Source organism: Homarus americanus, unplaced genomic scaffold (genome assembly GCF_018991925.1).
Source record: "Homarus americanus isolate GMGI-L3 unplaced genomic scaffold, GMGI_Hamer_2.0 scaffold20465, whole genome shotgun sequence".
NCBI classification, from domain to species: Eukaryota; Metazoa; Arthropoda; class Malacostraca; order Decapoda; family Nephropidae; genus Homarus; species Homarus americanus.
This window is the reverse complement of record NW_024756914.1, coordinates 8,947,276-8,961,119: the sequence shown is the minus strand read 5'-3', so window position 1 is coordinate 8,961,119 and position 13,844 is coordinate 8,947,276. Positions and strand designations below refer to the sequence as shown.

Genomic DNA, 13,844 nt, shown 5'->3' with positions numbered 1-13,844 from the left:
GAATAAATAAGAAATATAATGATTAACAAATATCCTTAATTACAGATAAATAAAGGGAAGTCACACAAAAATATCATGAACAAAAAATAGAAAGAATAAATGAAGAAGGTGTATGACCCGCGGAAGAGACAACTTGGCAGTCACAACAGCTGAGGCGACCTACACGGTGAGCCTCACTAATAACCTTTAATGTCCCATATTTAGTGGTTCCTACTATAGGAGGAGAGGGAGATAGTATCAACAGGTGGAGGGTTTGCTGTGTAGGAGACAAAACATTCTAATATACATATAATGTCACTTTGTTCTAAGGTAAATCCTTTTCCTTCACAAACGTCCTTTGTACCTTATTGAGATAAATAACGGCAAATTTCCTGATTAACACCTAACTTTCCTTGAAGATAATTTTTTTCTTAGGTTTTTAGTGTGAATCATTTCATTACCGTCAGCGGGTGCTGGACAACTCGTACCCATCTGAACATGTCAACTCGTACCTAATACCAGATACCTCGTATCCAATTTACGAGACAGTTCCTACCCATATATATGTGTATATATATATATATATATATATATATATATATATATATATATATATATATATATATATATATATATATATATATATATATATATATATATATATATCCAGTGGCGTACAAAAGGGGGGTGGGGCGGTCCCACCCAGAAGGGGGTGCCATGTTGTGGTGGGCGATACCACCAGTTTTTTGTAATCGCGATTACTGATTACTTTGGTGAAAGTAATCGATTACCTTTACGATTACTGGATTCTGAGATTATGGGTTTGTTTTTCAATGCCCCTCCTTACTGTACCAACCCACTACCATTACTGCAGTGCCTGTACAAGCCCCGGGTGCCCCCTTGGTGTTTCTGCTTCTCAATTTTCCAAGTCACGTTCTTTTTTTTTTTCATTAGCTACTACTTTCTTTGATTTAGAATTCTAATTAAGAAACCTGTTCATTGTTCAAAAGCTTCCTTATATGAATATACAGTGAACCCTCACTTTACGCGGTTAATTCAACCCACGGCGGCCCGTGGAAAGTGAGAAAAGCGTAAAGTGAACAACATAACATACAGGATTAATTGAAATAGAGACCGGGCCGACCCCCTAACTCCACTTTTTCAGACACAATACCTACGTTGTAGTAAAAATAACTTTTTTATTTTATGATGGTATGCACACAATTAATAATTAAGAGAAATATCAATAATATTAGGTTTTTTAACACTTACATTAGTAGAAAAGATGGCTGGGCACACGGGGATGGGGGGTTGGTTCCGAGGCAGAGGGCAGATTATTGGCCCTCGCCTGTATCACTGGTATCAATTGTATCACTATCCACCACAGAGGCTTGCAGGGCCTCTTTGTCAAACCCCTCAAAGTCCATATAAGTCCATATCCTCACTATAATTATCACTATCACTGACTTGGGCCGGTGTGGTGGGTGGCGGGTGAAGAACTCGGTAATGTTTTGATGACTGGGCGACCTTGTGCGCACCCTGCTCGCGCCGCTCTCCGCATACAGGGGTACACGCACTGCAGAATGTGAGCATTCCGGTTTCGGCAGGGTACCGTGGAAACGCGGAATGTGGGACCGCGTAAAGCGAGGGTTGACTGTACATATGATGGAAACACCACATTATGCAAGCTACTTTTCATTGAGTATTAGAACACAAATACAGTATTTATGTATTTATAAAAATAAATAAAACCTTCATCTTTGTAGATAGTAAAATGTGAAAGAAACAAACATCCTTCTGAGTATACATGAAGGGACATATCACAGTTGAATCGTGCGTGTACTAAAGATAAAGTTATGAATTAAAGGCTACAGTATTTATATGAAGAACTAATCAGAATATCAGATAAGATACAATTCCTCAACCCCTTAAAAATACACTCAAGCAATCAAATACTTCAATTATAGAAGAGAATGAAACAAAGAGAAACTGACCATAATAACCTACTCAGCTCTTATGCATTTTTGTTGGGAAATAGGATCATGTCTATGTTTTGGGCCTTGAGCCTGTTCCTTTTAGCTGCCACAAGTTCCCCTGCTTTCGAAAACAATCTTTCAGAAGGCACTGACGTCGCAGGTACAGATAAAAACTTCTTCCCTATTACAGATAATCGAGGATACTCCAATGAATGTTTTTTCCAAAACTCGAGAGGATCGTCAGTCCTAGTCATTAGCTTTCCTTCAGTATAATGTCGCATATCCAGAGCTGCATCAACTACTGCTGTCCTGTGTCTTTGTTGTTCAGTTGCCTTCTTCCCAAACCAGCTCCAGAGGCCAACCTCTTCAGTAGGTTCCACATTCGGTGATGGTAGCTGTATGCTTGTTGGCTCATCAGGCTCCTCAGACTGTGCAAGATTTCCTACTGAGACTGAACACATCTCAGTTTCTAATCTCTTTTGTGCTTGGTCAACCATTGTTTTGTTAGAAAATGGCACTTTCTTTAACCTGGGGTCTAAAAAAGTTGCAGCAGCAAGCCAAAAGTTTGTCTCAACATTGCTGAATCTCTTCCTTACTTGTAGCTGCAGCTCATCATTGAGAGAGCCAGTCTTCATTTACTGTTGTGCTTGTGCTAGGCCTTGACTCAGGTGCTGTGACTTCCATCAACATTCGTGAAATTGGAATAATCTTCGTCACTGATAAATGAAGATCAGCACTAATTTCTCTGGTGGCCAGCTCAAATGGTCTGAGAGTATTCACAGCTTCTCGCATTTCATAACTTCACCAGCAGACAGACAAAGTTCATTTCGGACAAGTAGGCACAAAACTGTCGTAACAGCATCATGTTGCTCGATCATGCGTGCAAGCATGTAAAACGAGGAATTCCACCGAGTTTTGGTGTCTTGCATGAGTTTGTGCTCAGGAATTTGGTTCTGAATCTGGATTTCTGCTAATTTATCTGAAGCTTTGACAGAAGAATGGAAAAAAAGTTACAATATTTTTCACTATCAACTTAGTCAAACCATCATTTGCACTAATGCTATTTGTAACAACAAGATTTAATGTGTGAGCAAAACACGGTATGTTGCGCCATCCCACAAGACTAGCAGCACGAGTCATGTTGGAAGCATTGTCAGTGACAAGCATCCTTATCTTATTTCCAACTGACCACTCCTCAGCAACACGCGTCAACTTGGAAGCAATATTTTCTGCAGTGTGGGCTGTCTTTAGTTGAACTGTCTACAACACAAGTGATTTCAGTATCCAGTCAGAGGTAATGAAATGTGCCGTAATGCACATAAATGCTTGTGTTTGTCTGGATGTCCATATATCTGTAGTTAGGGCAATATCTTCAGTATCTTCTAACATTGTTTTCACTCTTGCTTTTGCTGAATTGTATGCATCAGGCAGCATATTTCTCATGATTTTTCTTCTGCTTGGCAGTTCGTATCTAGGGTCGAGCCCATTCACAAATTTTTGAAACCCAGAGTCCTCCACTACTGAAGCAGGCTGTAAATCAGTGGTTATCATTTGCAGCAGTAACTTATCCAGTTCCTTACTCTTCTGTGACCCAGGAGGGTATTTCCCTTTTTTGGGGAATAAAGTATCAATGGTACATTGCCTCTGTCCGGTTTGGTCTGATGCTGTTGGTTTCAGTGAGAGTTTTTGCTGCTTAGCGCTCTCATATGTACTACCATGTTTGGTACTCAAATGCTTAAAACAGGTTTGATGTGTTCTGAGAATGTTGGTATACTGCACCACAAATTAGGCATTTTGCTTTGCCTGGTGAATTGGCTACTTTTTCAAAATATTCCCATATTACACTACTGCTACGAGGATGCTTAATTTCTCTTCTGTCGCCATCCATGGTGCTGTGATTTAGTCAGCCTGGAAGTAAAATTAAAATACAAAACATTAATACCGTCAAACCTCCCTCAATGTTGTTTTTAAATCTGGCAAACCATATGATCGTATTCAGCTGAGGGAATCTCATGGTTACAACCATTCACAGTCTTAATTTAGTGAGCAGTTACAATGATAATTTCCAGTTTATTTTGGAACAGCATTTTATTCCAGGCAGTCTTTTTAGCAGGTAGCCTATATAGCCTGTTCCCTAAAGAACTAGGTCCTTTTAGAGCAAAGCCTCTTGCTTCAATAGCCTATCAATAATTCATTAGTCACAGGTGAAGTTGCAAGTCCTGCTTTACCTAGCTAGCCTGGCTGTCAACATCACACCTCCCTCCTCCCAGCCAGAGGGAGAAGGGTCCATTTGGGGTAAAAGTGACCTTGACACCCTCTCCCCCCCAAATGGCTAATTCCTGTGTAATAACAATAATAATTAACGGTTTATTAAGATAACATTGCAGCCCCAAGGCTGAAAATATACAATCAACAGAGATGATAAGTTGCATATAGTGAAATCAGGGAGTGGGTCACTTGATTGACCAAAACATAAGAAACATAGTCAACATATAGATTAACTATAAATCTAGTACTGTGGGAGCTGGTCTGTAGACATTCTTGTGACCTGATGTCGGCACCAACAAAGTCCTTCCCACTGTCTTGATGGCCGTTGTACCTGGCTGCTAAGCCGCTACCTCACTACAGCTGCAGATGCACCACGTGGTCCGGGAAGGTCGTCCAGCTCACACAGGGTGTTGGAGATAGTTCTTGTTCCTCATATGATGTAGTTAGGAATTCATAGTTCCTCACCTGGGTGGAGTAGGGAGTCCTCATTTCTCTCCTGATGTAGTCTGGAGTGTTTCTTGGCTTCTCATCCAGTGTTCGTGGTGGCGAGTGTACCGCAGGCTGGATGTGTCACGTCAAGGGTCAGGGCAACATTGACCACCAAGCATGATTGTCACTCTAACAGTTGTTTCTCTCTTTCGAGTTGAAATTGCCACCTTTGTTTATCACTTGTGGGTTTATCATCAGTCTTTGCACTGTACTGATGGTGGGAGGATGTTGATAATTCCAGATGGGGGATGGGAAAGCCCGACAGACTGGGCTGGCAGCTGTCTCCGTGGTTAAGAGACCACGGCCACGTCAGCGGGCAGCGCTGACTATACATGACCTTACCCTATGAAGGCTGAGGGAAAAAAAATAATAATAATTAACAGTTTATTGAAAAAGTTCGGCAGCCCGAAAGCTGAAATATACATTGGACAAAAATGACTTACTATATACAAAGACATGGGGTGGGTGGGTCGTTTAACAAAAGTTTTCATTGCTGAAAGAAGAAGGAACAATGATTGAACATACAAATTATTATAGTTTACAGTTGATGGCCCAGGCCTGGGCTGGTCATGGAGACACCAGGTGGTGTGGTGTTCACGTGGTGTAGTAACTCATCCTACTGTTGATATGAAGGACTTCACGTGGTCATAGAGACACCGGGTGGTGTGGTGTTCACGTGGTACAGTAACTCGTCCTCGGGTGTTGATATGAAGCACCTCACATGGTCATGGGGACACTCTGTGGTGTTGGGTGGTGTCACAGTACCTCGCTCTGCTCGGTGGTGATGTCTAATCTCGTAGCCAGCTGGCCTTCTGTTGTTCCCATGGTGGACGGATTAGCACCTCCTTGTCAGAAGATGGTGGTCAGTTCCCAGGGGTACTTATCTCTCTGGTGCATCACGGTTCTCACTGGTACTGTCTAGTGCTGAGTTCACTGGCCTAAACACTGTTCAACACTGATCCCACTTCTTTCCGAAACGAAATTGTCACTTTTGATTATGTAGATATCCCGGGGGTGAGGATAAGTCGGGGAGAGGGAATTCAGGAATGGGCCGACATGGCCAAGGGGGCCGCCACTCAGCAGGAGCGGCGCCTGAATAGGTCTTGACCCTAATATGGTCAGGTGTGTGTGTGTGTGTGTGTATGCTTGCATGCATGCTTGCGCAAAATAAGTGATGTTTATAGTCAAATTAATCACTATCTTAAAAGAATTCCAGCAATACATGTTACATATATTCATTTAAGTCAAGTCCATGAGATTTTATAAGCGTTAATCTATCCTCGGGGGGGGGGGGGGTTAAAAGTGACCGTGCATCCCCCTCCCACAAGGGTCGTCTCACTGTTTGTCTACTGTAATTACTCTTCATGATACAGTATTGTCCATATGTTTTTTTATTTATAGTACAGATACGTTACTGTAATAATCTGTGCTTGGGAACAGAAATGTTCTTTTCACTGAAGTGTTAAAGCATCTGAACCCATTGTGCTTCATGGTTAGTCCCTGCATTTACCTATTCTTTCTTCCTGTCACAGTCATTTAGGAACTTCTTTGCAAATATGACTTTATCAAAAAGACTGTCATTGTCTTTTATAGTCTTTCCATATTTATTATTAATGCTGTCGCTGTGTTCTCAATTTCTGGCCAGGTTATTTCTCCAGTAACCCAGGTGTGAGATTCTACATCTTCAAACCTGCTTTCCCAGAGTGAAATGTATGACAAACATCTGTCATAGAAAGCAGTGACTTCATCCTTGAAAGATTTAACACTGACATCTCCACTTTCTTCTGACTTACATAGCAACACCTTGACTCCTTGTGGAATGAAATACTGCAGTTATCTTTCCTCTTGCAAGTTAAGCTTTAGAACCTTTAGTTCATTGGCTGCCTCTGTTGCACCGATGTTTTTCTCTATCTTCCAAATAGTCTTATTGAACAAACTAAGCTGGCCATGAATGAACCACAAATACAATTCCTGACATGGTTCCTATAAAAACTTCTTTATCATTACAGGACATTGCTCTTGAGAAATGAAGTAACTGCCATATGACATCACAAAAATTGTGAAAAAGTCCCAGGTTGCTGATTTGACTTTCTGCCACATTTACACACAATTGCAGGGTTTCAATTGTTTCTCTTACTTTGAGAACACAACATACATACGTATATCATTTCTCACTATTGATCTTTTTAAAATTTTTGTATTTCTTTATGGTCCTTTATTATATTATCATCATCATCAGTGTTGTTGTTGTTATTATTTAATTTTTTATTTTTAAAATTTTATAAATTTTATTTACTATTAACTAATTAATATTATTATTGTTATTATTCTTACATTTTCTCCTCCAGGCCCTGATGTGGGTCATTGACCTGTGCCCAGGTGGGCTAATCCCCGTAAAAAAAAATCATTCAAATCCTCCCCCCCCCTTTACCAGCAAGGGTTTGGTGGTTGTAGGCTTACAGTTTTTATCTTATATAATATCACAGACTAAAGTTAGGAGAATATAATTTGCATTGCTAGAATCCTTGCAAGACAGCGAATAATTAATAATAATTATATGACGTTTATATTCAAATTACAGTGGGGTATGCTATAACGAACGGATCCTACTACGAATATTCCTATAACGAACGGTTTTACCTATAAAATTGAGAATGCTATAACGAACGCAACTCCTACAACGAACGCGGATGAATACGGGACTATTTCGCCTGGCGCATGAATATTGTTGTACCGCGACCCACAACAAGAGCGTCAGGCGCCATCTTTGTCTCATTGTGTAGCCAGTGCACCACTGTTATTGTTGAAATTTCGTCTTTTGATGTGGAAATTCGCGTTATTTGTATAACTATTTTGTTATACAAGTATACAATTGTAACAATGAGTCATCCAAAGCGAGTGAGAAAGCTAATAACCCTTGAAACTAAGAAAGAAATTGTAAAGAAACGTGAGAATGGAAGAAGCATTGCGAAACTTAGTGATGAATATGGGATGGCTAAATCGACTATATGTACGATTTTGAAGAATAAAGAGGAGTTAAAAACTGTGCAAGTGGCTAAGGGAATCTTTAGACTTAGCAAAGCAAAGTGTAATGTGATTGAAGAGATGGAAAATTTACTCTTAGTGTGGATAAAGGAGAAAGAAATGGCAGGTGGTAACATTAGTGAAGCTATAATTTGTGAGAAGGCTAAACAATTGTTTGAGGACCTTAAAGCCAAGACTCCCAGTGGAAGTGATAGTGATGTGCCAGTGTTTAGGGGTACCTGCATGCTGAATAACACTAAGGTAAGATAAAGTACCGTATTTTTTACATTTTCCACAGAATTTTTTCAGTGTTAAGTGGTTGTATTTGGGGGCCTGGAACGGATTAATCCTATAACGAACGAATGCTATAACGAACGAGGTTCTGGAACCAATTACGTTCGTTATAGCATACCCCACTGTACATATAATTTGAAAATACAGGTAAATGTCATATATTTTGCACGAGATAAAAATTCTAGCCCTTTGTAATAAAATTAATTAGATCATGCCAGTTCAGTGACATTTTATAAGAGAAAAACTTAGTCACTCTTAAGGAAAGATAAATAAAAAACAATAGACCTTGGCATCAACTGTAAAACATTTCCCATCCCATAATTTTAGCTGTGTTGATTTATGAGTGTTTTGTTTTATTCTAGGAGATGGGCTGAGGTGTATCTGAGTAGACTCTCAGTCTTTTTAGTATTTTGTGTTTCTCTAAAGTACCAAACTAATTTATTCCATTCAAACCACTTAGATTTAGTGCAAATTCTGTTTAAAGCGACCTCTCTTGAAACGTATCTCGTGTTATATTGATGTTATACTGTATATGTGTATACAGCCCCCGCCTTCCTAAAAAAACAAATTCGCAGGGGTTAGGTTCTCAAAATGGCTGTGAATTGCCAAATCCGCAAATAACATTTTTTGACGTGTGGGGGGGGGGGGTTACATTTTTACTTATGAGAATTGTACCCTTGTATATTCCCTTTATGTGTTTGCCCTTAGGACAATTATTTCTTTTACCTGTATTGTATATATGTGTGTGTGTATCAGGTGTATTGTTACCCTCTTGCTTCACCTACATCTATTGAGGATAAAATCTTTCACGTACAAATTGACAATAACACATTTGCTGGATGAAAATGGATGGAGGTAACAAAACTTGAAAGCGGTTGTACAAACACAAGCACTCACACGTGCCACTCTTACTGACAGACTCGACACTCACTTACTTTACAAGTTTTACCAACCATAAAGACAGTTGAAGCTTTCAACATCACTCACAATGAATCTTGAATGTTCCAACTGTAATCAGACATATCTAAGTTGCCTCAACAATTGCAACCCCAGTTGCCATTTCAAATTCTGTGTCATTACTAAGGAATAACGAAGTCTCGGGTGCACTCTAAGGTTGAGAGAAAACGGAGGACTCGGGCGTCCTGAAGTGATGAGAAAACGGACTCCTCAGACGGGGGACTCAAATAAAGAAAGCATAGCTTCATGTTTTGTGGACTACAGTATTGAGCGTACCCTTTTCATCACTTTTTAATAAACCTATCCATGCCTGTGTGTGTTTCTGATACTTACCATAACATTATCTATATCTTTAGTGGGTCTAAGTGGTCATAAAAATGGGAAAATTGGGGTTGGGTCTTGGGTGCCTGGAACTAATTAGAATAAATCCCTTAGGTTCTTTACTTTCGTTATCGCGTTTTTTGTATCACGCACTCGGCTCGGTCCCAATTAGGTGTGATAACCAAGGGATGACTGTAGTTTACTTCTATTAACAAATACTCAGGATGATCATGCACTAAAAGTCAACCTTATACAGTACAGCACCTATATCACACACCAATACTGTACTATACAGTCAGTCCTCGACTTAGGACGGGGTTAGGGACCGACAACCAGGTCGTAAGTCGAATTGGTCGTAAGTCGAAAATGTGAAAATACTACTTAGAAAATCTAAAATGGGTGTCTCTTTTTCTTCCCAGCACCACGAGAACTCTCATTTTTAAGCTTGCCAGCCATTTTAAAGGGAATTACAAATGAAAATTTTGTCAGTACACTACGCAGCACGATCACTAACGTCGGGACTCGAAAATATGTAATTTGAAAAATATTTTATATGACTGTGGCGGTCGTATGTTCGGGTGGTCGTAAGTCGAGGAGTATATCAGAATTAAAACAACAGTGAATAATGATTAGAAAGAATATCACCAATCTCCTGCTCATGTTGATGTTAGGAATGAGTCACCGGCATATGTCTGTGTCCCATTTCACCTTTTGACCCTGCTGTCAGTGACGCCAACCTTAGTAACAAGTCATCAAACTCTCAGTAACTACCACACTGGCTCATCTGTAGTTGTACCTATTGTCGTGCATTGGCAATTATTGTTAAGCAACTCTCAATATCCATAATAATATGAACCATGTCCATCACATTCCTAACATTATCAGTATACAGTGTGGGGGTTTCGTGATTCATGCTTCCTCTCTCCACCCCTCATACACACTAAATGGTGCGACATCTGTTGGGCCATCAAGGCACTTACTTCAGCTGCTTCACTGATTCAACCTCAGGTGATTCAGACTCAATGTGGCTGGCTACTTGAAGGGACTTTTGTGCATGATAGTACAAGTAGTGCTGTAATATCATCACTGGGCATGGATCGAGTTATCTCTTGTTCCATTCTTATTCAGCCGTTATTGTTTTGGGAGTTTAATATTGTAAATTTCATTTTTGTGTTGTGCTGGGTTACCTGACACTAAAATTGTGGAGTTGTAATAACCCAAATATTTGTAAATAAAATGTTTATATTGTATATGTAAGTGTGCAGGAATCATCATTTTCCAAACATCATTTTATTACATTACACATTACTCACCAACCCTCATTAGTCTGGCACCCATCCCAGGCCTTGGCCTAACCAATCAAGAGGGGCTGGGTTTTGACCTTGATATCAGACAATTTATCAATACACCTAGACCCCGACTTACGACGGGGTTATGGACCCAAATCCAGGTCGTAAGTCCGACATGGTCGTAAGTCCGACATAGATAAAAAAAAAAAATTTTCTTTTAATAAAAAATCTACAATGAAATACAGTACAGTAAAAGTAATGAATAATGATGAATGGATACAGTACAGTGAAAGTAATAAATAATAAGGAATGGATACAGTGTGACTGACCACTTAACCTTTAATGTAGTCAGCTGAATGCACATGGGGCCCCCATAATTTTCTAATTATACATGGAGACTACATTAACTGGAAACGTTTCGGTATAGAAAATGCGTGTTATTTAAAAATTTTTTTTTTTTTTTTTTTTTTTTATATCTATATCCGAGGCGGTCGTAAGTCCCGACGGTCGTAAGTCCACGTAGTCGTAAGTCGGGGTCTAGGTGTATATTGAGGCCACCATCAGACAGTTAACAAATATGAAGCAAGCTTAATAAACATGCATTTTATTATTTCTCAACTTTCCCATTTTATTTCTTAGTGAAAGCTTTTCTTCCTTGAATTTTAGTAATGTGGCCCACTAAATCATTCTACCAAGTCTGCAACACATACTGTAGTAGTCAGGCAAGCCACATTTGTCCAGGTGTTTTTGTTGAGGGATTTATACAGCCAATATTATGAAGCAACACATTGGTGGCCATGGTAAAGGTTGAGGCCTACTTTGCTGCATGTCCACAGTTTTTTGTGTAGATACTGTACAAATTAGTGATTATTTCTTGCCCTTTTAGATGAAGTATTAAATTTTTATGCTTCCTTCCTCTTTACTGGTCTTACTTATCTTCCTCTTTTAGCAGTTTCATCCTTCCTCTTATCTGGTCTTACTCAACTTCCTCTTTTAGCAGAGTTTCAAAGATGTTTGTCAATCACCATTACTGTCACTTCACTACCAGTGTTAAAAATTTATGTAAAGAGGTGAGCATTTAGAGACTTGTACACGAATTTCAGTATTTTCCTTTCCAGTGTTTAGGACAAATTTTTTCCTTGTATTGTAGTATAGTATTTCCCTTAAGAAGGCACTTAATGATTGCAGATGTCTTATGGCTGGGATCAACAGCAGCAGCCACATGGAAATGGTTGGGGAGACCAAGGAAGCTATTCATATGACATGGGCTCTTCAGATTTTGGACAAGAGCAACAGTTTCAAAATTTTGAGTATAACAGTCAATCAAGTCAGGGAGGACCTCCCCCTACCACATCATATAGCAGTGAAGGGAGTCAACAACCAGCATTTTTCACACCAGGACCTTCCATCATGACCCCAGGCATAAGTCCTATGTCCCCTGTGCCAGATAATTATTCCCTAGAAGATGAACCACCACTGTTGGAGGAGCTAGGCATCAATCCTGATGCTATTGTGCAGAAAACTCTAACAGTTCTTAACCCAATGCGTCGAACAGATCCCACCATACTGCAAGATACAGACTTGGCCGGACCCTTGGCATTTTGTCTAGCGTTTGGCAGCTTTCTTTTGCTCTCGGGTAAAGCCCAATTTGGGTACATCTATGGCATTGGCATGTTAGGATGTGCCTCTATGTATGGACTATTGAACATGATGTCCATGCCAGGTGTGAGCTTGGGTGTAGTAGTAAGTATATTGGGCTATTGTTTGTTACCCATGGTGGCTCTAGCTGGTGTGAATGTTTTGTTGTCACTTCAAGGACCTATTGGCATAATTCTCACAGGTATGGCTATTCTTTGGTGTTCCATCTCAGCATCTAAATTGTTTGTGACAGGCTTGGCTATGGACCACCAGCAGCCTTTAGTTGCCTATCCATGTGCACTTTTGTATGCTGTATTTGCTCTTATAACCATATTCTGAGATAATATATACAATACTAGTCTGAAATAATCAATAGCAACAACCATGTTTTTTGTGAGAGTAACCCAACTTTTTATCCAGATGAGATTAGGTGATTATTGACTCTTGTTTAGATGTTGCTTGTTGAGTGAATGATAATATTCCAAAGGTGTGAACCCTTACATTTCTTTTATATATTTATTTACCTTTGCTAAGTAAAATATTATGAATGCAAACGGATGCTCACATACTGTACTATGGCTCAATATACTGTAATTACTTCTCTCATTCCTTGCTTTCTTTTCATATTTAATAACTTTAGTGTATAATTGGTGTCACATGCTTATGGTTTCATCCGACAGTTAAGACAATGTTACTCTTTATGTAATTAATGTAATACGTAGCTGAAGTGTAAGATTCCGTGTGTTTGCTTATTTTACAACTGGACTTAATGTTAGAATTTAGTCTGTAATGATATCTGTCACAAACACTCTTCTTCTTTTTTTTGGGGTGAAGAATTATTAACCGAGTCACCGGAGTGCAAGTAACTAAGACCACAGGGAATGAAAAGTTTATATTTTCACTGGTTTAGTGTGTACTGTATGGTGAGTGGCATCTTAACATTGTCAGAAACTTGTATTGTTTAATCAAGTCCCTGTGAGACAATACTGTATAGTAAGTATTGTACTGTTTAATACACTAATTTGGCATAGTTAGGTTGCATTCTTATACTTCTTGAAATGATCGAGCTACCATACAAAAAATATATTCTTTATAATAAAGTTGTGTAAATCAGATACCCTTTTATTTATTTTTCACCAGATGACTGGTAGACGGGCCCAGATTAACCTTCAAGATTGGGGCCCAACTGGTATGAGCCCGAATCCTATTTGTTAGGCGAGATGGTTTGAAATGTTGATGAAAGAAAAAGACAACTTAATAAGTCTATAAAGCTAATTGTAAATTTTCATTAGTTTTTGATGTAGAAACAAAGGATTGGTGAAGGATACACAATAATCTTGGGCAGGCAGCTGAAGGACCTAACACAAAGTGACATAATTACTAGTTATGTCTCAGTTTACTGCCACTCTATTGAGGGGCAACCACCTTCCTGTACACCTGTTTAAAACATTGATGAAAGATGTTAACTAGATTTTTAAATTTTGTGTGAGGCTTGAAATTAATTATCAGAAAATTTTATCTTTATAAAATAACTCTGCATTACAGGTTGTACCTCTCTAGTCTGGCAACCTCGGGACCTGACCAGTGCCTGACCATGGAAATTCACCCT

At 39.2% G+C, this 13,844-nt stretch overlaps 1 protein-coding gene across 1 annotated transcript; it reads left to right on the top strand.

Annotated features, from left to right (window-relative positions):
- Positions 1-64: 64 nt before the first annotated feature.
- On the top strand, positions 65-13,348 carry LOC121857116 (protein YIPF5-like). Its single transcript, XM_042353000.1, has 2 exons — positions 65-166; positions 11,786-13,348. Exons 1-2 carry the CDS (start codon positions 113-115, stop codon positions 12,572-12,574), a joined length of 843 nt encoding a protein of 280 aa, XP_042208934.1. The 5' UTR covers positions 65-112; the 3' UTR covers positions 12,575-13,348.
- Positions 13,349-13,844: the final 496 nt, after the last annotated feature.